Genomic DNA, 24,222 nt, shown 5'->3' with positions numbered 1-24,222 from the left:
GGAGAGTTCAGGGGCTGCTGAGAAAAAACACAGAAAAACTCCTAAACATCAGTTTATCAGCAACAGTGTACATGAGCTTTATGCAAGCCACAGACGGGTCGTAAATCGTTCGATTTTTCGGCCGAAAAAAAAATCGGCCGTCTTTCGCACTGTTAGTGGGTTAATTGGTCAGCCGTTTTCGGGGGTTTTGGCACATTTTTTTATCGGTAAAGTTGGAAAAAAATCGTCCGATTTTGCCGATCGCCCAATCTTCCCGGCAATGATGGGCAAATCGGCCGATCGCTTTACCGATAAAAAATCTGCGCATGAGCCGTGGCCTGCAAGAAGAGAAGAAAAAGAAGAAGAGGAAAAAGAAGCAGAAAAAGAAAAAAAAATAAGAAGAAGAAGAAAAAGAAGAATTCCAGTCGCTATTATATTTTATATGAAAAGTATTGCGGTTACAACATTGTATCTATTTGTATCCGAATAAAAACATCTGTATCCGAAATGGATACAAATGGATACATTGTTGCAACCACAATACTTTTTCATGTCAAATATAATAGCGGAGCTCTCTGCAAGGGACAGAAGTAATTAAATGCCGGCCGTAGAAGGAATGAAAATTGGCCGATTTTTCTTAACGCTGGTGGTAATGTCGGCCTATTGAACGACCGATTTTTTTTTTTTTTTTTTTTAAACGGCCGGTTTTTGACCCATCTATGGCCTACATTAGGCTCCATGTACATGGGATGTTTGGAAAACTTCTGATTTAGCTGCGTTTGCATACCACGTTTATGAGCGTTTGCGTTTAGAAGCGTTTTTTAAAGATAACCTCAGGAGACCTTCCAAAATGCCCAGAATGCACTGAAAAAAACAGTAAAAAATTAACTATTTCAGACATATTGAAAGAAGAGAGTAGAAGCAGAGAGAGCAGTATGTGTGGAGATGACCTGTCTTTTCTGGTTGTAGTCACTATGGATCCCATCATGAGCATAATGTCATTGTTTCCTTCACGCCAAACCTGGCACTGACTGCGCTGGTGTACCGGGTCCGTATGAATACATGGAAAACGCTTTGCATGCATTTCTGATGAAGAAAAAAGGTTCTGGACAGCATCTGGATATGGACCAGCCAAAACACGAGTCTAAACGTAAACACGCATAAACGCGTTTACATGAGTTTACTTGCATTTATCAGCATTTGGCATTTGAAACGCCGGTAAACTCTACTCCTGAACGCGATTTTTGTGCTTTCAAAAAAATGCCTGTAACCTCAACTGCCTGTAAACAGCTGTAAACGACGATGTGTACATGGACACATAGGACAACATTAGGGAGAGTTCAGGGACTGCTGAAAAAAACGCAGAAAAGCTCCTAAATGTGAGTTTATCAGCTGCAGTGTACATGAGCCCTAAAATCTACTCCTGAACGCAAGTTTGGTGCGTTAAAAAAAACAACTGTAAACTCAACTGCCTGTAAACGCCTGTAAAGGACGAGGTGTACAGGGACACATAGGAGAACATTAGGGAGAGTTCAGGGGCTGCTGAAAAAAAACGCACAACTGCTCCAAAACGTGTTTATCAGCCGCAGTGTACATGGAGCCCTAATTAGCGCGGATATTGGTGAACACGATTGGCATATTTTGCCCGGGTGTGTCACGTATTATACTTTACGTAGAAATTACTACGCTACATTCGTTTTTTTTGCTTTGGAGATTGGAAACTGTTGAATAGAAGGAGAAAGGAAGAAGAGATCATATGGTACACAACGCATTCGTCATACAGCCGGCCCTTTGAGGGCAACCACAACGCAGATGTGGCCTGCAATGAAATTGAGTTTGACATCCCTGCACTATGGGGTGCAGGGGCGGACTGACAACTCATGGGGCCCCCGGGCAATAGGGGATCATGGGGCCCCTGTGTCCTTGCCCAAACTCAAAAAAGCCTATGAAAAAGGTACCAGGGGCATCCCATGGGGCCCCCTACTGACCCTGGGCCCGAGTTTCCAAATGGTCAGTCTTCCCCTGATGGGGTGTATTTTATTTAAAAATTGCATTCATTTAGGGAAAGTGCTGGCACATTTGCTCTGTGTGAATGAGGCAAGATCGAACGATCTCCTTCTATTTCCTCAACAGGTCGAATGCTATTCTGTAAAAAAAAACAAAACTGAAAAATAGCGCATTATGGCCACTAGATGGAGCTGAGGATCATGCTGCGATTCATATCGCCATCTAGTGGCCACAATGCGCTATTTTCCCACACTCTGCTTTTTATCATTGAAGACCATTCGAACTGTAGAGGAAATAGAAGGAGAACTTTCGATTTTGCCTCATTTGAACAGAATAAATGTAACCACAGTTTCCCTGGATGAATACCTACACACTTGTTTTTATATTTATTTATTTCAGGTATCAATTTACACAGCACTTTACATATATATTGTACATTCACATCAGTCCCTAACCCTCAAGGGGTGTACAATATAAGGTCCCTAACCCTCAAGGGGTGTACAATCTAAGGTCCCTAACCCTCAAGGGGCGTACAATCTAAGGTCCCTAACCCTCAAGGGGGGTACAATCTAAGGTCCCTAACCCTCAAGGGGCGTACAATCTAAGGTCCCTAACCCTCAAGGGGCGTACAATCTAAGGTCCCTAACCCTCAAGGGGGGTACAATCTAAGGTCCCTAACCCTCAAGGGGTGTACAATCTAAGGTCCCTAACCCTCAAGGGGTGTACAATCTAAGGTCCCTAACCCTCAAGGGGTGTACAATCTAAGGTCCCTAACCCTCAAGGGGCGTACAATCTAAGGTCCCTAACCCTCAAGGGGCGTACAATCTAAGGTCCCTAACCCTCAAGGGGTGTACAATCTAAGGTCCCTAACCCTCAAGGGGCGTACAATCTAAGGTCCCTAACCCTCAAGGGGGGTACAATCTAAGGTCCCTAACCCTCAAGGGGTGTACAATCTAAGGTCCCTAACCCTCAAGGGGGGTACAATCTAAGGTCCCTAACCCTCAAGGGGTGTACAATCTAAGGTCCCTAACCCTCAAGGGGGGTACAATCTAAGGTCCCTAACCCTCAAGGGGGGTACAATCTAAGGTCCCTAACCCTCAAGGGGAGTACAATCTAAGGTCCCTAACCCTCAAGGGGCGTACAATCTAAGGTCCCTAACCCTCAAGGGGGGTACAATCTAAGGTCCCTAACCCTCAAGGGGTGTACAATCTAAGGTCCCTAACCCTCAAGGGGGGTACAATCTAAGGTCCCTAACCCTCAAGGGGCGTACAATCTAAGGTCCCTAACCCTCAAGGGGTGTACAATCTAAGGTCCCTAACCCTCAAGGGGCGTACAATCTAAGGTCCCTAACTCACATTCATACATACACATATTAGGGACAATTTAGACAGGAGCCAATTCACCTGCCAGCATGTCTTTGGAGTGTGGGAGGAAACCCACGCAGGCACAGGGAGAACATGCAAACTCCAGGCAGGTGGTGCCATGGCTGGGATTTGAACCGGCGACCCCAGTACTGCCAGGCAGATATAAATACACTCCTATGTGAACATGCCTGGAGACTGTAAAGACTCCCTTTAAAGTATATATTAACCACTTCCAGTCCAGACACTCCCCCCCCCCTTCCCCCCCCAAGCCAATTTTCAGCTTTCAGTGCTATCACACTTTGAATGACAATTGCGCGGTCATGCGACACTGTACCCATTTGAATTTTTTAGCATTTTTTTGAGACAGATAAAACTTTATTTTGGTGGTATTTATTCACCACTGGGATTTTTTTTTTTTATTTGCCATATAAATGAAAAAGTCCAAAAATTTGGAAAAACAAAAGTGTTTTTCTTTTAACATTTTGCAAATAAATAATTTTTCTTCATAAATCGTGGCCAAAATTTATTCAGTTATCTTCTTAGTAAAAAAAAAAAAATAACCCAAATTAGTTTATAACCAAAAATTATAATTTTTCAAAATTTTTTTTTTTTAATATACATTATTATGGGTTTTTTTTTGTATACTGTCACCCTAGCAGTACTGTGTCACCATAGTGACACTGTACAATTGTGGGGGGTGATGAAGATTGTTTTTTTTGTTTTTTTTACACTGATTGCTTTTACACCCATAAAGGCTGTAAAAGCAATCATTTCTCCTTCTCTCTGCATTCTTGCAGCCATTGAGAAATACTGAGTGAGCTGTGATTGGTCACAGCTTGTCACATGGTACAAGTCTGTTGTGAATAGCCCTGTACCATGTGATCTCTGTGATCATTCACATGTTTCACACATAGTAAGCAATGATGTCAGAAGTGACATCTTGCTTACTACTCTTCATGTGATCACCAATTGGCCAATCAGTAATCACATGATCGGGACCTCACATAAAGGTCCTGTACAACGATCGGTGTTCCACTGTGTCCGGAGGACACTGCGGGCACCGGATTGGGGTGCTGCGTGCTCCCAGGGAGTGCACACAGCTTGAAAATACGGGCGCCGTTTATGAATGGCAACCCGCCCCTGCACTGCCCCCGTCTGGCCGTTTATATACATGGGCTGGATGGGAAGTGGTTAAATATCACTTCGCTATCATAAGTAATCGCAATAGACACAAATGTGTGACTCCGAGCTTAAAGTGCACCTGTCATCAGATGTAATCTTTCATGCCAAGCCCAGGGGCGGACCCACCATTCAGGCACTCGGGCACTGCCCGAGGGCTCGGGGTCAGTAGGGGGCCCCATGAGATGCCCCTGGTACCTTTCATAGGCTTTTATGGGTGTGGTTTGAGTGTGGGCATGGACACAGGGGCCCCATGATCCCCTATTGCCCGGGAGGCCCCGTGAGTTGTCAGTCCGCCCCTGGCCAAGTCCATGCATGCTTTGTCACTGTAACACTTCCCAGCATTTATTACCTTTCACCGTATTCTCCCTGACAATGCCTCCATCTGCTATTCTCTCCACAAGGCAGGAGCCATCTTTGTTCAGGCATCACCCAGGATTATTATAAACTTCCTAGACTGAGATCCTGACTCAGAGATCACACAGTCATGTATATCCTGGTGCATGTGCAGACTGTGTTCACAAACGTCTGACACAGCTCAGCCCCTGCTGCAGTTTCACCTTGTGACTCACTGCAAAGTTAGTAAGTCTGATCATTGGGGGAGAGGAGACTAAGAAAACGCTTCCTCCTGCCTGCAGCAGACTGATGACATCATATCAGGCTAGGCAAAGTCACCAACTGGGGTTGGCTTTTTAACCTCTTCACGCCGAGCGTATGCAAATATGTGGCCTCTTGGCGGCTGGGACTTGATGATGCCGAGCGGCCACATATATGTGCGTGCCATTTGTAAACAAACATGTACTGAGAGTGCACGCCCTGCACGCTCCCAGCCAGGGGTGGACTGACACCTTATGGGGCCCCCGGGCAATAAGGGATCATGGGGCCCCTGTGTCCTTGCCCAAACTCAAAATAGCCTATGAAAAAGGTACCAGGGGCATCTCATGGGGCCCCCTACTGACCCCGGGACCTCGGGCAGTGCCCCAGTGCTCGAATGGTCAGTCCGCCCCTGCTCTCAGCACATGTGCCCATGAATAGGTCCCGCTTGGGAACTTCCGATCATGTGACTGCCATGACAGCTAATCACGGCGGTCACATGACCCCTTAAAGGGCCGGGAGGCGCAGGCACTAAGGGGTTAATAATAAAGGTGGAGCTTTTCTGGGCTGCATATTGTGATGTCAGGAAACTATTTATGAATATTTGTAAAATTAGTGATAGGTTCATTTTTTGTACTGAAGATCACGTACCATGATTTCCATCGCACTCCAGCGGGACGTCCCCCAGTACATCGCCATCCCTTGGTTGATCACAAATGTCATGGCTCGGACGATTTCTGGAAATAAGAGAAACACAGTATGTACCTAAATATTCACACTTCAGCTTCTCTGTCATTATACCTATTAGACTGTAAGCTCCTATGACCAAGACCATTATATTAAAGTGTTACTAAACCCTGGACCGCGCATTCACTATATCTGCTCTCCCCAGACCCTGCATTCACTATATCTGCTCTCCCCGGACCCTGAATTCACTATATCCGCTCTCCCCAGACCCTGCATTCACTATATCCAGTCTCCCAGGTCCCTGCATTCACTATATCTGGTCTCCCAGGTCCCTGCATTCACTATATCCGGTCTCCCCGGACCCTGCATTCACTATATCTGGTCTCCCCGGACCCTGCATTCACTATATTTGGTCTCCCCAGACCCTGCATTCACTATATCTGGTCTCCCCGGACCCTGCATTCACTATATCCGGTCTCCCTGGACCCTGCATTCACTATATCTGGTCTCCCCGGACCCCGCATTCACTATATCTGGTTTCCCTGGACCCTTCATTCACTATATCTGCTCTCCCCGGACCCTGAATTCACTATATCCAGTCTCCCCGGACCCTGCATTCACTATATCCGGTCTCCCCGGACCCTGCATTCACTATATCCGCTCTCCCTGGACTCTGCATTCACTATATCCAGTCTCCCTTGACCCTGCATTCACTATATCTGGTCTCCCCGGACCCTGCATTCACTATATCTGGTCTCCCAGGACCCTGCATTCACTATATCTGGTCTCCCCGGACCCGGCATTCACTATATCTGCTCTCCCCGGACCCTGCATTCACTATATCTGCTCTCCCCGGACCCGGCATTCACTATATCCGCTCTCCCAGGACCCTGCATTCACTATATCTGGTCTCCCCGGACCCTGCATTCACTATATCTGGTCTCCCACAGTGCACAGAACATGGAAATGCAATTATTTTAGTAAATATTAACAGCTAAATACCTTTTCTCAGCAGCTAAAGCAGTCTTGTGGCTTCTATCAGTGTCCAGCACAGCACTGGCTAAAGCTTGTAGGAGGAGTTTTCTTTCTGCACTAGGAGGATACAAATCCCCTGACCTCTGTATGGACAGTGCTGATTGGCCCTGTGCTGATCACATGCACCCTCCCAAGAAAAAAAACCTCTCTAGCAATGCACACCAAACTGAGCATGTGCATGCTTACGGTTCACTCTGGAGATAAGTGGTGGTCACTTGAAAAAGGGGAGGATCAGAGAAGACAGGATCAAACAGCCTTTTTACACAATACAGAGGATTAACCCCTTAGGTTCCACAGTGAGTATAACAAGCATGCTTTACTGCATCTACAGACTGATTGTACTGTTGTGGGTTTAGTAACACTTTAAGTCATCTACTGTATGTATAAAACTAGGGATGCACCAAAACCATTTTTTTACATCGAATATGGGTACCGATACTTTTTGTTTTTGTACTTACCTATACCTGTCCGAAACAGTTTTGTTTCAGCGGAGTTCCAGTTAAATTAAAAAAAAGTCAGCAGATACAAAAACTGTAGCTGCTGATATTTAAAATACAGCCACTCACCTGTCTCTCGGTCCCGCGGTGTCCTCACCATGGCTGGTTTCGCCGTCTTCTCTCCCCGGCGCCGTCATCTTCAGTGTGGGCACCCGGCTGTGACAGCTTGTGGCTTCACAGCTGGGTGCTCACTGCGCATGCGCAAGAAGCGCTGCACTTTGTGAATGGCCCCGTAGTCTTCTGGGACCTGTCATGTGTCCCAGAAGACTACGTGGAGAGGGGGAGGACAACTTCTACTTCCGATCCCCTTAGGCAATTGTACTGGAAGTGGGTACCTGTCAAAATCAGGTACTCGCTCCCCCCCCACCTGGTGAAACTTACATCACATCTCCCAGGAGGCTGCAGGTTTGGCACACAAAGTGGATGGGTAGGGGTAGGGAGGGTGGGCCAGGGGGTGGTCTGGAGGATGTACCAGAGGGTTTCATGATGGCGAGCTGGGGAATTTGGGACAGGGGCCTCCCGGAATACTTACATCACATCTCCCAGGAGGCTGAAGGTTTGGCACACAAAGTGGACAGGGAGTGGTAGGGAAGGTGGGCCAGGGGGTGGTCAAGAGGACAAGCCAGAGGGGTTCATTAGGGCCAGCCGGGGAACTGGGGACAGGAGCTCCTGGGAATACCTACATCACGTCTCCCAGGAAGCTGAAGGTTTGGCACACAAAGGGGATGGGTAGTGGTAGGGAAGGTGGGCCAGGGGTGGTCGGGAGGGTGTACCGGAGGTTTTCATTAGGGCAAGCCGGGGAATTGGGGACAGGGGCCTCCTGGAATACTTACATCACATCTCTCAGGAAGCTCCAGGTTCGGCATACAAAGTTGACCGGGATCAGTAGGAAAGGTGGTCCAGGGGGTGGTTGGATAGGTGGAAAAGAGAGGTTTATGAGGCTGAGCCAGAGATTAGAGAAAGGGGCCTCCTGGGGATACTTACATCACATCTCCCAGGAGGCTGAAAGTTTGGCACACAAAGTGGACAGGGAGTGGTAGGGAAGGTGGACCAGGAGGTGGTCAGGAGGGCATGCCAGAGGGGTTCATTAGGGCCAGCCGGGAAACTGGGGACATGAGCTCCTGGGAATACCTACATCACATCTCCCAGGAAGCTGAAGGTTTGGCACACAAAGGGGATGGGTAGTGGTAGGGAAGGTGGGCCAGGGGTGGTTGGGACAGTGTACCAGAGGGTTTCATTAGGGCAAGCCGGGGAATTGGGGACAGGGGCCTTCCGGAATACGTAGATCACATCTCCCAGGAAGCTGCAGGTTTGGCAGACAAAGTTGACGGGATCAGTAGGGATGGTGGCCCAGGGAGTGGTTGGATAGGCGGGCCAGAGAGGTTTATGAGACCGAGCCGAAGATTAGAGACAGGGGCCTCCTGGGGATACTTACATAACATCTCCCAGGAGGCTGAAGGTTTGGCACACAAAGGGGACAGGGAGTGGCAGGGAATGTAGACCGGGGGTGATCGTGAGGGCATGCCAGAGGGGTTCATTAGGGCCAGCCGGGGAACTGGGGACAGGGGCCTCCTGAGGATACCTACATCACATCTCCTAGGAGGCTGAAGGTTTGGCACACAAAGTGGACGGGAGCGGTAGGGAAGGTGGACCAGGAGGTGGTCAGGAGGGCATGCCAGAGGGGTTCATTAGGGCCAGCCGGGGAACTGGGAACAGGAGCCTCCTGAGGAGACCTACATCACATCTCCTAGGAGGCTGAAGGTTTGGCACACAAAGTAGACGGGGAGCGGTAGGGAAGGTGGACCAGAGGGTGGTCGGGAAGGCGCGCCAGAGGGGTTCATTAGGGCCAGCTAGGGAACTGGGGACAGGGGCCTCCTGGGGATACCTACATCATATCTCTCAGGAGGCTGCAGGTTTGACAAACAAAGTGGATGGGGAGCAGTAGGGAGAGTGCACCAGGGGGTGATCAGGAGGCTGGAGGGGTTCATGAGGGCGAGCTGGGGGATTGGGGATGGGAGCCTCCTGGGGATATCTACATCACATCTCCCAGGAGGCTGCTAGTGTGCACACAAAGTTGATTGGGATCAGCAGGGAGGATGGACCAGGGGATGGTAAAGTTGATGCGCCGGAGGAGTTCATGAGGGCGAGCCAGGTGGTTGTGGGTGGAGGATAGAGGTAGAGGGATGGGTGGGGGGGTCCATGATGGCGGGCCAGGAGGGAAGTTGAGAATGGTCAAGAAGAGTTGTCAGGGAGGTAGGTCTGACACACCATTGTAGCTGGTTGCCTGCACCCAGAAGAAGCAGCCATCTGAAGAGGACCAAGATGGAGGTGTGTGACCTGCCATGTAGCTCCTGAACCAGGGGCAGACTGACCATTCGAGCACTCGGGCACTGCCCGAGGGCCCGGGGTCAGTAGGGGGCTCCATGAGATGCCCCTGATACCTTTCATTGGCTTTTTCATAGGCTTTTTTGGGTATGGGCGAGGACATTGGTGCCCCATGATCCCCTATTGCCCGGGGGCCCCATGAGTTGTCAGTCCGCCCCTGGCCTGAACAGTGGGAGAATGCTGGATCTGCTCTGTGGGTGAGCATGTGCTTTGAACAGCACTACAGGTAAGCAGGAAAAAAAACTTGGGGGCTGTGTGGGGGTGCTTATGGGCCCCTAATGTTCATCATCCCACAAAGGTCACCTTCTTGCTTTGCCCTACGTGACCAAAGCGCGGCTTCGTGTTAAATTGCGCAGATTTGGTCTTCGGTATATGTGACTGTAATATTTGGTGATTCCACGATCTAGGACGCTGTCAATAGAGAGCGGGCGGGTAGAACCCTTCGTAGGTGTCACTAAGCGCGGCGCGGTATGTAGGGTAATCTAATACTTGTGATTGCTGTCAGTTTGGCGCGCATACGCCGACTTATAGCCTGTAATTGTACGCCGTCCTCCCGCCTGGCAGCCTCCCTGGAAGAGCTCCCATATTCTTGCAGAAATATTCAGATAAATATAGAATGGCCTATTTTTAGGTCTCCGTTCCTTTGTCCGTCTGTAGAGGGACCTGCACGCTTGGCGTGAGCTGCGGCGGAGGGATGGCGGCGGGGAGGAAGGGGGGGTGGTAATGCTTTGCAATGTGCTGAGGTCATCACAAATTCTAAGATGGGGGGGGATGGAAAGAGAAGGAAGAAAAGCGACAGCGGAGAAGGAGATGGAGGAAGACAGATGAGGGAGATAATGAGTCTGGGGACATGGAGAGTCTATAGAGGGGAAGCAGCTGATTGGATGAGGGGAGGGGGATTTCATAGACAGTGGAGGGAGCTGGATGTGAATGGACTGCAGGAGGTGATGGGGGTCCCGGGAACGGCAGAGGATTCAAGAGGATCTACAACTAAAGTGCCCCATGATGTCTGCAAACTCCCTGATTGGCCCAACATCTTCTCCCCATCTTCGGAGCCCCCCTTAACATGTCAGAGCCCTCCCCATCACATCAGACTCCCCCTGATCACATTGGAGCCCCCCCATCACATCAGAAGAGTGTCCCTTATCACATCAAAGCCCCTCCCCCGTTACGTCATACCCACCCGTATCAGATCGGAGCTGCCCACCCAATTTTGTCAGAATTCTCCCATCATATCAGAGCCCCATAATGTCAGACTGCCCCATCACATCAGAGTCCCCCTTATCATCTCAAAATCCCCTTTCATCACATCAGAACATTCCTTATCACGTCAGAGCCATATCACATCAGAGTCCCCCTCATCACATCACAGCCCCCCCGTTACGTCAGACCCACCGTATCAGATCGGAGCCCCCCCACCCAATTTTGTCAGAGTTCTCCTATTACATCAGAGTACACCTTATCATGTCAGTCAGAGTCCCCCCCTCCCATCACATCAGAGTCCTCCCATCACATAAAAGTTCTCTTTATCACATCAGAGTCCCTCTCCCATCATCTCAGAATCCCTTTTCATCACAACAGAACACTCCTTATAACACCAGAGCCCTATCACATCAGAGTCCCCCTCATCACATCAAAGTCAGACCCACCAGTATCAGATAGGAGCTGCCCCCCCCCCCCCCCCACAATTTTGTCAGAGTTCTGCTATCACATCAGAGTTCACCTTATAATGTCAGTCAGAGTCCCCCTCCCATCACATCAGAGTCCCCCCATCACATAAGAGTTCTCTTTATCACATCAGAGTCCCTCTCCCACCATGGCAGAGTCCCCCTTATCATCTCAAAATCCCCTGTCATTACATTAGAATACTCCTTATCACGTCAGAGCCCTATCACATCAGAGTCCCCCTCATCACATCACAGCCCCCCCATTACGTCAGACCCACCCCTGCATCAGATTGGAGCCCCCTTAATCTTGTCAGAGTACTCCCATCACATCACAGTCCCACTTATCATTTCAGAATTCCCCTACATCACAGTAGAACACTCCTTATCATTTCAGATTCCTATCACATCAAAGCCCCCTTATCACATCAAAACCCCCTTTACGTCAAACCTCCCATATCAGATCAGAGCCCCCCCCCCATCTTGTCAGAGTTCTTTCATCACATCATAACATTCCTTATCACATCAGAGTCCCCCTCATCACATCACAGCCCCCCCGTTAAGTCAGACTCTCCCCTGCATCAGATTGGAGCCCCCCCTAATCTTGTCAGAGTAGTTCTATCACATCAGAGTCCCCCTTATCATCTCAGAATCTCCCTGTGCTACCCCCCCTGAAAAATGGCGCCCTAGGCAAATGCCTTGTTTGCCTTGTGGTAAATACACCCCTGGGCCCTAGAGTGCATCCTTAGGTGACTGCCTGGATTCCAAGGAAGTGGGCTTGCTGCCATTTAACTCAGAAGACATCTCGTGGTGGTAAGGAATCGCTATGGGGGACGCCTTCGGACTGAAGGTGAGTAGTGCAGAAAATATTATTATTTTGGTTTTCCTTGGCAGTTCATTCTTCTTTTTTAAAAGCTGTTTGCATTTTGTGTTTTTAAGGCTGAACTCCCGGATAAACTAGTATTGTCTAAATACAAGAGTCCTGTGTATTCTTCCTGGAATCCCGGTGTGCTTTGTGTATTTCTTCCAGATCTGTGCAGTAATGAGACTTTTCCTCCTGTGATAAAGACCGCTCACTGCTGCTCTCTCTCCTCATGCAGGGTGACAGGTTTTGTCTCCGCCCTCCTTTATGACAGTCTGTAGTGGGTGGGGCAGGCTAGGCCCTTCCCACAGTTCTGCTCTCTGCACAGGCTATGTACACCGCAGTGATGATGTCATCGCTACTCTTACAAGGTCACATCTGGGTTTGCAAAGGAATTTTGTGCACATAAAGTGGATTTATATCCTTTGCGACTATTAGGGAAAATATTTAAATGAAAGTGTTTTGTTCTCGGAGTTCAGCTTTGAAACATGTAATTGCAGCAGCCTCCTTGTATTGATAACCAGCCCGTACCGTTTCCTGTAAATCTCTATTAATACCAATCCACCGGGCCGGGGTCACCGAGGGACGGACGGAAGGAAAGTAAAGATATGGAAGTGACAGTAATGAGATGGATTCACCTTCCATGGGGCTGTTTGCATCCATTCGATTTGCGAAGACGATATCGACGTATTCCAACTGCAGCCGTTCCAGGGACCCCCGGAGACCTGCAGGGCAGAAAGCAGCAATTAGAGACGGATCAGGAGAAAGGAGAACCTGAACAGAGACATGACGACAAGGGAGAATTAACCACTTAATGGTACCAACATTTCTACTGGTATGACATGTAGTAATATATTCAATGCTACACCTAATGGTGCCACCGTTTCTTCTGATATGATATGTAGTAATATATTCAATGCTACACCTAATGGTGCCGCCATTTCTTCTGATATGATATGTAGTAATATATTCAACGCTACACCTAATGGTACCGCCATTTCTACTGGTATGATATGTAGTAATATATTCAATGCTACACCTAATGGTACCGCCATTTCTTCTGATATGATATGTAGTAATATATTCAATGCTACATCTAATGGTACCGCCATTTCATCTGATATGATATTTAGTAATATATTCAATGCTACACCTAATGGTACCACCATTTCTACTGGTATGACATGTAGTAATATATTCAATGCTACACCTAATGGTGCCGCCATTTCTTCTGATATGATATGTAGTAATATATTCAACGCTACACCTAATGGTACCGCCATTTCTACTGATATGATATGTAGTAATATATTCAATGCTACACCTAATGGTACCGCCATTTCTTCTGATATGATATGTAGTAATATATTCAATGCTACATCTAATGGTACCGCCATTTCATCTGATATGATATTTAGTAATATATTCAATGCTACACCTAATGGTACCACCATTTCTACTGGTATGACATGTAGTAATATATTCAATGCTACACCTAATGGTACCGCCATTTCATCTGGTATGATATGTAGTAATATATTCAATGTTACACCTAATGGTACCGCCATTTCTACTGATATGATATGTAGTAATATATTCAATGCTACACCTAATATTACTACCAATTCTACTGATATGATATGTAGTAATATATTCAATGCTACACCTAATGGTACCACCATTTCTTCTGATATGACATGTAGTAATATATTCAATACTACACCTAATGGTACCACCATTTCTTCTGATATGACATGTAGTAATATATTCAATACTACACCTAATGGTACCACCATTTCTTCTGATATGACATGTAGTAATATATTCAATGCTACAGTGTTCATTGTTTGAGAGTCTGCACTGGTAATAACAGGGGATGCAGGACTTGAATCTCCCATCCAGTTGGAGGAAGATATCATGTTGGTGGAGGAGGTCACGATGTGACTCCCACAGGGACCATCAACCATCCCCCTGTTATGTTCTTCTCACATTACTACAACATTCTCAATTCTCTATAGTTCAATGCATCACAATGTAATGAGAATGTCAAGTACTGTATGTGAACTGCCATGTAGTCACCTTTATATCACAGACAAATCATATTAAAAAAAAAATGCAAACCATCCATTCACTAAAAACAAATAACATCATTGTCACTTCATATTCATGAGAACACAGCTCATCCAATCACTAGAGACCAGTGGGATCACTCTCACTTTATATTTATGAGAATACAGGCTTTACAATCACTAGAGACCAGTGACATCACGACAGGTCATGTTCATGGGAACACAACTCGTCCAATCACTAGAGACCAGTGACATTACTGTCACTTCATATTCATGAGAACACAACTCGTCCAATCACTAGAGATCAGTGACATCACCGACACTTCATATTCATGAGAACACAGCCCCTCCAATCACTAGAGACCAGTGACATCACTGACACTCCATATTCCTGAGAACACAGTCCGTCCAATCACTAGAGGTCAATGACATCACCGACACTTCATATTCATGAGAACACAGTCCGTCCAATCACTAGAGGTCAATGACATCACCGACACTTCATATTCATGAGAACACAGTCCGTCCAATCACTAGAGGTCAATGACATCACCGACACTTCATATTCCTGAGAACACAGTCCGTCCAATCACTAGAGATCAATGACATCACCGACACTTCATATTCATGAGAACACTACCTATCCAATCAATACTGACCAGTGACATCAATAACACTTTATATTCATGAGAAATCAGCTTGTCCAATTGATGGAGACCAGTGACATCACCGACACTTTATATTCATGAAAACACAACTCGTCCAATCACTAGAGATCAATGACATCACCGACACTTCATATTCATGAGAACACTATCTATCCAATCAATACTGACCAGTGATATCACCGACACTTTATATTCATGAGAACACAGCTCGTTCAATTGATGGAGACCAGTGACATCACCGACACTTCATATTCATGGGAACACAGCCCGTCTAATCACAGGAGACCAGTGACACACGAATGGTCATATTCATGGCAACACAACTCGTCCAATCACTAGAGACTAGTGATATCACCGACACTTATATTCATGAGCACACAGCCCGTCCAATCACTAGAGACCAGTGATATCACCGACACTTCATATTCCTGAGAACACAGCCCGTCCAATCACTAGAGACCACTGATAAAACCAACATTTCATAATTATTAGAACACAGCTTGTCCAATCACTAGAGACTAGTGACATCATCAACAGTTCATATTCATGAGAGTGCTTCCCGTCCATTGACTAGAAACCTGTGACATCATCAACAGTTCATATTCATGAGAGTGCTTCCCGTCCATTGACTAGAAACCTGTGACATCATCAACAGTTCATATTCATGAGAGTGCTTCCAGTCAATTGACTAAAGACCTGTGATATGAGACCTGAGAATCATCATATTCAAGATGCATTTCTCTGACTAGTGACAACTTGATTTTGCTTCAGAGCTCCAGCCAAAACCAAACTTTTGATTTTTGAAAGCAGTGGGATTGGTCAGGTTATTATCGCCATCTCTGTCATCCATCATCTGTGCCCAATGCCGGGTCTCATTACTTCTTATACAGTCACCAGGATAGCAAGTTAGGAGAAACTTTCCCAAAGGGGACATAGAGAGCAATGAAAACCTATTAGACTTTCTACCCCTCAATACTCTATACAAAACCAAAAATATGTTATGGCTGGAGTTGAGCTTTGAAGTATTTTATGGTATGGTTATATTTTTCTTGCCCATTTGTTGTCTACATTGACGGCTTACTCACCTTCAATGATATGTTTCCGAGAAAGGCCCCTCTCAGTCTCTGCCCTGGACAAAGTAGAAAAGTTAGTTATTGATTTTGTTAAATGCCTTGTATGCAAAACCTATAAACCTTATGTTGAAGAGCCCCAGTCATTGTCCATTCCAGGCAAGGTAACAGGTTATCTTGAAAGAACAACACCCAACTTATTAGGATTCACCTTTTCGACATTATCTACTAATTATTTTTTCCATCGGAGTCCAAAACCCACAAAAGCTCAGCGTGGTATCAGAGCTTACATAGGGTTAATGACTTCCTCCTCTCCCTGATGTGATAGTGTTGGGGTCTTGCACTGCATCCTTGGAGGGAGGAGAGAAGGTCACAATGCTCTCCTATACCAAGAGAAAACAGACATTCCTAAGAGCTCTAGTGGCAAAGGTATCAGAACATAGGAAGAATTGTTATTCCAAGAAAACCTGTCACTTTGAACTAAATGGAACTAAATAAACCACGGAGCTCTAGTATTCTAATTCAGGTAAAATTTCCAATTTTATATTAGGTTACAACTCTATGCTGGGCTTCCCAATTTTCCCTGGGTCCCAGATTTCAGTGATCCCACTGTTCTTGGACCTCCAACAGAAGATCTTAAGGTTATACCAGGGGCGGACTGACCATTCGAGCACACGGGCACCGCCCGAGGGCCCAGGGTCAGTAGGGGGTCCCATGAGATGCCCCTGGTACCTTTTAAAGGCTTTTTTGGGTGTGGTTTTAGTGTGGACGAGGACACAGGGGCCCTATGATCCCCTATTGCGCAGGGGCCCCATGAGTTGTCAGTTCGCCCCTGGGTTATACATATTTCAACATATGCAGTTTGGACCCACATGTGGTGCAACCCAAAGATTACATACATCGGGCTGAAATACAATAAAAGTAGAGGGAAAACCTTGTATGGTAAACTACAATTAAATTGTTGTTATTAATAGAGATGGAAAGATAAATATGAAAGCCAAAAATGTAAATAGATGATTGATAGGTAAATAGATGGATAGTCAAAGGTTCATAGGTGTCTGACCATCACTCCTATAAGAACTTGCTGAACATCCCTTACCAAAGTCGTGGGTACTGATATAGAGTTGGACTTTCTTGCACCTTTAACAGTCTACACTCTTCTGGAAAGGCTTTCTCCAAGATTTTGGAGTGTGTCTTTGAGAATGTGTGCCCATTCAGTAAAAAGAACATTTGTGAGGTCAGTCACTGATGTTGGATGAGAAGACCTGGCTCACAATTGATGTTCCAATTTATCCCAAAGATGTTCAGAAGAGTTGAGGTCAGTTCGTTGTGCAGGACACTTTCCTCCACACCAAACTCATCAAACCATGTCTTTATGGAGCTGGCTATGTACATAGGGATATGGTCGTGGTAGAACAGGAAAGGACCTTCACCAAACTGTTACCACAAGGTTCAGGATGCACAACTAAAATGTCTTTGGATAGATAGCTAGATAGATAGATAGATAGATAGATAGATAGATAGATAGATAGATAGATAGATAGAATGTAGATAGATAGATAGATAGATAGATAGATAGATAGATAGAGTTGGAAGGATGGACAGATAGATAGATAGATAGATAGATAGATAGATAGATAGATACAGTCATGGCCGAAATTGTTGGCACCCTTGATATTTCTCCAGGAAATCATGTATTTCTCACGAAACGTATTGCATTAACACATGTTTTGCTATACACATGTTTATTCCCTTTGTGTGTATTGGGACAAAACAAAAAAAGGGAGGAAAGAAAGCAAATTCGACATAATGTCACACAAACCTCCAAAAATGGGCTGGACAAAAGTATTGGCACCCTTTCACAACTGCGGATAAATAAGAATGTTACAAGCATGTGATGCTCCTGTAAACTCACCTGGGGCAAGTAACAGGTGTGGGCAATATAGAAATCACACCTGAAAGCAGATAAAAAGGAGAGACGTTCACTTAACCTTTGCATTGTGTGTCTGTCTGTGCCACACTAAGCATGGACAACAGAAAGAGGAGACGAGAACTGTCTGAGGACCTGAGAACCAAAATTGTGGCAAAATATCAACAATCTCAAGGTTACAAGTCCATCTCCAGAGAACTAGATTTGCCTTTGTCCACAGTGCGCAACATTATCAAGAAGTTTGCAACCCATGGCACTGTAGCTAATCTCCCTGGTCGTGGACGGATGAGGAAAATTGATGAAAGATTGCAACGCAGAATAGTCCGGATGGTGGATAAGCAGCCCCAAACATGTTCCAAAGACATTCAAGCTGTCCTGCAGGCTCAGGGAGCATCAGTGTCAGCGCGAACTATCCGTCGACATTTAAATGAAATGAAACGCTATGGCAGGAGACCCAGGAGGACCCCACTGCTGACACAGAGACATAAAAAAGCAAGACTACAGTTTGCCAAAATGTACTTGAGTAAGCCAAAAGCCTTCTGGGAAAACGTCTTGTGGACAGATGAGACCAAGATAGAGCTTTTCGGTAAAGCACATCATTCTACTGTTTACCGAAAACGGAATGAGGCCTACAAAGAACAAAACACAGTACCTACGGTAAAATATGGTGGAGGTTCAATGATGTTTTGGGGTTGTTTTGCTGCCTCTGGCACTGGGTGCCTTGACTGTGTGCAAGGCATCATGAAATCTGAGGATTACCAAAGGATTTTGGGTCGCACTGTAGGGCCCAGTGTCAGAAAGCTGGGTTTGCGTCCAAGATCCTGGGTCTTCCAGCAGGACAATGACCCCAAACATACGTCAAAAAGCACTCAGAAATGGATGGCAAAGAAGCGCTGGAGAGTTCTGAAGTGGCCAGCAATGAGCCCAGATCTAAATCCCATTGAACACCTGTGGAGAGATCTTAAAATTGCTGTTGGGAAAAGGTGTCCTTCCAATAAGAGAGACCTGGAGCTGTTTGCAAAGGAAGAGTGGTCCAAAATTCCGGGTGAGAGGTGTCAGAAGCTTATTGATGGTTATAGGAAGCGACTGATTTCAGTTATGTTTTCCAAAGGGTGTGCAACCAAATATTAATTTAAGGGTGCCAATACTTTTGTCCAGCCCATTTTTGGGGTTTTGTGTGACATTATGTCATATTTGCTTTTCTGCCTCTGTTTTATATTTGTTCCAATACATACAAAGGGAATAAACATGTGTATAGCAAAACATGTGTTAATGCAATACCTTTTTTGTGTGAAATACTTGATTTTCAGGAAAAATATCAAGGGTGCCAACAATTTCGGCCATGACTGTAGATAGATTATATATAGATAGATAGATAGATAGATAGATAGATAGATAGATAGATAGAGTTGGAAGGATGGACAGACAGACAGACAATCAGATAGATAGATAGATAGATAGATAGATAGATAGATAGATAGATAGATAGATGCACTTACTGTCCTCCCCAGTAGATTTTGGTTGTTACTACATAACTGGAACGCCTTCCGGAGAGAAAAAAGAAGATAAATTACACTTAATGGGGAGGGGGTCTCTTTACGATGGGGGTTAGCTGGGTATGTAAGTCAGATCATTGTGAAAAACTTTATTAGACTGGTTATATGAGCAATCCAGCACTCACCTCCACTCTTTCTTTTTAAGGATATTTCCCAAAGTCCTCTCTGCCCTGTTGATAGAACACATAGTTCAAATAATAAAGAAAAAAAGTACAGCAGGTGGAATGCGCTTGAAGGTTCAGTCCACCCGAAAGTAGATGATTACGTTTTTAGTACATCACCTGGCAGTCTTTTGGTGACTCTGTTGGTGAGATATCTGCATTGTTATGCCTTTTATGTGGGGCTCCCATTATCCCTTTTTTATTGTTAATGGAGAATTTAACTGGAGGAGGTAGAACACACAAAAGTGGGCAGGACCAGATCCTGGGAATTATGGCAGAGAGATCTTACTGTTGGAGTATCAAAACAATAATCGCGGGGCCCACCAGTTTCCACTTATATCTAAAATTAGTTCTTTTTTTAATATTAAAATCATTTGAATGTGAACTGATCTTTTAAAATGAATCTTCCTTACCTCTCATCAAAATCCCCATCTCTTTATTGAACATGAAACCAACCTTGCAACTCCAGCTTGAGCCAAGGCAAGTATACATATTCCATACCTGGGCGATCCCTGTGGAAGCTGCTGCTACAGTGATCCTTGCTGTCTTCTCGTTCCAGATTCCAGGCCGAGTAGTGGAGATTGTGACATCATCACCATACCTCTTATAGTTACATAGTTAGTTTGACTTAAAAGTCCATCCAGTTCAACCACAAAAAAAATTATAATCCTACACTCACAGTTGATCCAGAGGAAGGCTGAAAACCCAGCAAAGCACGATCCAATTTGCTCCTGCTGGGGAAAAAATTCCTTCCTGATCCCCTGAGAGGCAATTGGATATTCCCTGGATCAACGTTACCTATAAATGTTATATCCAGTTATATTCTGTGTATCCAAGAAAGAATCCAGGACTTTTTACAGCAATCCACTGAGCTGGCCAGAACCAACTCTTGAGGGAGTCTATTCCACATTTTCACAGCTCTCACTGTGAAGAAACCTTTCCGTGTTTGGAGATTAAATCTCTTTTCCTCCAGACGTAAAGAGTGCCCCCTTGTCCTCTGTGATGACCTCAGGGGGAATAACTCTACACCGAGTTCACTATATGAACACTGATGTATTTATACATGGAGATCATATCCCCCCTTATGTATTATACATGGAGATCATATCCCCCCTTATGTATTATACATGGAGATCATATCCCCCTTATGTATTATACATGGAGATCATATCCCCCTTATGTATTATACATGGAGATCATATCCCCCCTTATGTATTATACATGGAGATCATATCCCCCCTTATGTATTATACATGGAGATCATATCCCCCCTTATGTATTATACATGGAGATCATATCCCCCCTTATGTATTATACATGGAGATCATATCCCCCCTTATGTATTATACATGGAGATCATATCCCCCCTTATGTATTATACATGGAGATCATATCCCCCTTATGTATTATATATGGAGATCATATCCCCCCTTATGTATTATACATGGTGGTGATCATATCCCCCTTATGTATTATACATGGAGATCATATCCCCCCTTATCTATTATGCATGGAGATCATATCTCCCTTATGTATTATACATGGAGATCATATCCCCCCTTATGTATTATACATGGAGATCATATCCCCCCTTACAAATTTTTATTTTTTGCCAGTTTTGGAAACAAAAGGATCCATTTCTTAATGAATTTCACATTCTGAGTTCAAATATAACAATGAAATTTGTCAATTGGCTCTAGTTTTTCTGTAAACGGAAAGTTTTCTACTATAGGCGTAATGACTACATAATGCACAATAATTATATAGATAGATGTCTTTCCACAAATATAAAGCAAGTGATATTGACTACATAACAAAGCCTAAATGGCATAATATATTGCATAGGATTACCAAGAAAAATTATAGCCATAAGCTAAGTTGAATCATTTTAATACTTAGGATTCTCACTAGTTTTGTCTTCAGTTTGTGTAGGTTTTGCTTCTCTTGGCTTTTCTCTTGTATTCGAGGAAAGGGCTATCTCTTACAACTGCACGTGACTACACACTTCAGGTTCTTCCTCACTTGACTCAACCACGAAGGATTCTGGTGCTTTAGGAATTGGTAGCCCCTCTCCATGAGGAACTGGACGTATTGCCGATGGAATATTTGGATAGTGCACAGATAACTTTTTCTTCTTATTTAGCCCTTTTACAATTGGAGGCACCATACAAAAGTAACAATTACTAACATGATCTGTTGGCTCTCTCCAAATCATTGGCACAGCGAAAGGCATAGATGCCTTTTTTCCATTCAACCATTGCTCCAGTGCCGTCCCACAAGAATTGCAGCATATATGTGGTGCCCAGCTCTTGTCCTGGTCTCCTATCTTGCAGCCAAAATACAAGTTGTAGGCTTTCTTAATCATTCCTGTTATCCTCCTTTTTTGTGAGATAAAAGTTATTTCACCGCAGATATAGCAGAAATTATCTGCTTTATTCACACAAGTTCGAGGCATTACTGAGTAGCCTATATAAGCATAAAACGAAATGTAAAGACGCTGTCGAACTACAATCAGCTACAGATACTGCAGCTTTTATGCAGTGAAGTGATGCAATTAAAGGCTAATATTGCATCATCTCAGTATACATGCAATTTTCTATTGGTCACCAGTATCAATTGCGCAATATGCAGCTGAAGTTGCATCATAATTTTGAATGGTTTACGTCATTAGATGGGTGAATATATCATGGAAACTAGAGCCAATCAACATTTTTTAGGGTCATTTTCGTTTTCAGCACCCCAAAATTATGTAAGATTAGCTAATTTTATGCCCAAAACTTTTTACCTGTTGAACAGTGTTATACATGGAGATCATATCCCCCCTTATGTATTATACATGGAGATCATATCCCCCCTTATGTATTATACATGGAGATCATATCCCCCCTTATGTATTATACATGGAGATCATATCCCCCCCTTATGTATTATACATGGAGATCATATCCCCCTTATGTATTATACATGGAGATCATATCCCCCTTATGTATTATACATGGAGATCATATCCCCCCTTATGTATTATACATGGAGATCATATCCCCCCCTTATGTATTATACATGGAGATCATATCCCCCCCTTATGTATTATACATGGAGATCATATCCCCCTTATGTATTATACATGGAGATCATATCCCCCCTTATGTATTATACATGGAGATCATATCCCCCTTATGTATTATACATGGAGATCATATCCCCCCTTATGTATTATACATGGAGATCATATCCCCCTTATGTATTATACATGGAGATCATATCCCCCTTATGTATTATACATGGAGATCATATCCCCCTTATGTATTATACATGGAGATCATATCCCCCCTTATGTATTATACATGGAGATCATATCCCCCCTTATGTATTATACATGGAGATCATATCCCCCCTTATGTATTATACATGGAGATCATATCCCCCTTATGTATTATACATGGAGATCATATCCCCCCTTATGTATTATACATGGAGATCATATCCCCCCCTTATGTATTATACATGGTGATCATATCCCCCTTATGTATTATACATGGAGATCATATCCCCCCCTTATGTATTATACATGGAGATCATATCCCCCCCTTATGTATTATACATGGAGATCATATCCCCCCTTATGTATTATACATGGAGATCATATCCCCCTTATGTATTATACATGGAGATCATATCCCCCCTTATGTATTATACATGGAGATCATATCCCCCTTATGTATTATACATGGTGATCATATCCCCCCTTATGTATTATACATGGTGATCATATCCCCCCTTATGTATTATACATGGAGATCATATCCCCCCTTATGTATTATACATGGAGATCATATCCCCCCTTATGTATTATACATGGAGATCATATCCCCCTTATGTATTATACATGGAGATCATATCCCCCCCTTATGTATTATACATGGTGATCATATCCCCCCCTTATGTATTATACATGGAGATCATATCCCCCTTATGTAGTATTCTGATACATCAGATTCTCCGAATAACAAAATTTTTTGTCCGAATTTCAGTTTGTAACAAAACTGATTGCACATGCCCACCAATCAGTGATTTCTTTGAATTCATTTTGGAACATGCAAGGTGTTCTCTGAAGGCTGCCTGTGCCGAGCGAATGGCCCCCTGATCCCCCTGACACCACTATGCAGCAGGACAGCTGGAGACTCCAGAAGACAGCAAGGATAGCAGTAGTAGCAGCAGCTACTACAGTGATTCTCCACTTCCACAGGGATCCCACAGGTACGGAATATGTATACTTACATTGGTCCAAGCTGGATCAGTGTAACTATGGAAAAACTGACATACCTAAACTTCAGCTTTGAGTAGATGTGTACGTGAAGTTGTACACGGGGGGGGGGTTGCATTGACAATATTTCAACCAATTAAGACCCGGGAACTCCCTTGACAGGTAACATCACCTGTTTGAGCTACGTTTTCTTTGACTTGTTCTCAGTCATGACATCAGAGGCTACAGGAATAGAAATGGATCGCTAATCC

The 24,222-nt window shown here is 44.6% G+C and overlaps 1 protein-coding gene across 1 annotated transcript in view; it reads right to left on the bottom strand.

Annotated features, from left to right (window-relative positions):
* Window positions 1–24,222, bottom strand: part of KCNAB3 (potassium voltage-gated channel subfamily A regulatory beta subunit 3) — a 93,080-nt gene that overhangs the window by 26,396 nt on the left and 42,462 nt on the right. The window contains exons 5-9 of the mRNA XM_089661578.1: window positions 19,672–19,716; window positions 19,490–19,534; window positions 16,076–16,119; window positions 12,892–12,978; window positions 5,775–5,860 (exon numbers count right to left, since the gene is read on the bottom strand). Coding sequence (XP_089517704.1) covers window positions 5,775–5,860; window positions 12,892–12,978; window positions 16,076–16,119; window positions 19,490–19,534; window positions 19,672–19,716 — 307 coding nt within the window. The remainder of the gene's footprint in view (window positions 1–5,774; window positions 5,861–12,891; window positions 12,979–16,075; window positions 16,120–19,489; window positions 19,535–19,671; window positions 19,717–24,222) is intronic.

This window comes from Staurois parvus, unplaced genomic scaffold, assembly GCF_062004578.1.
Source record: "Staurois parvus isolate SC_StPar_1 unplaced genomic scaffold, SC_StPar_1.0 ptg001352l, whole genome shotgun sequence".
Taxonomy (NCBI): Eukaryota; Metazoa; Chordata; class Amphibia; order Anura; family Ranidae; genus Staurois; species Staurois parvus.
Note: the sequence above shows the minus strand (reverse complement) of the source record. Positions and strands in the feature narration are given on the sequence as shown.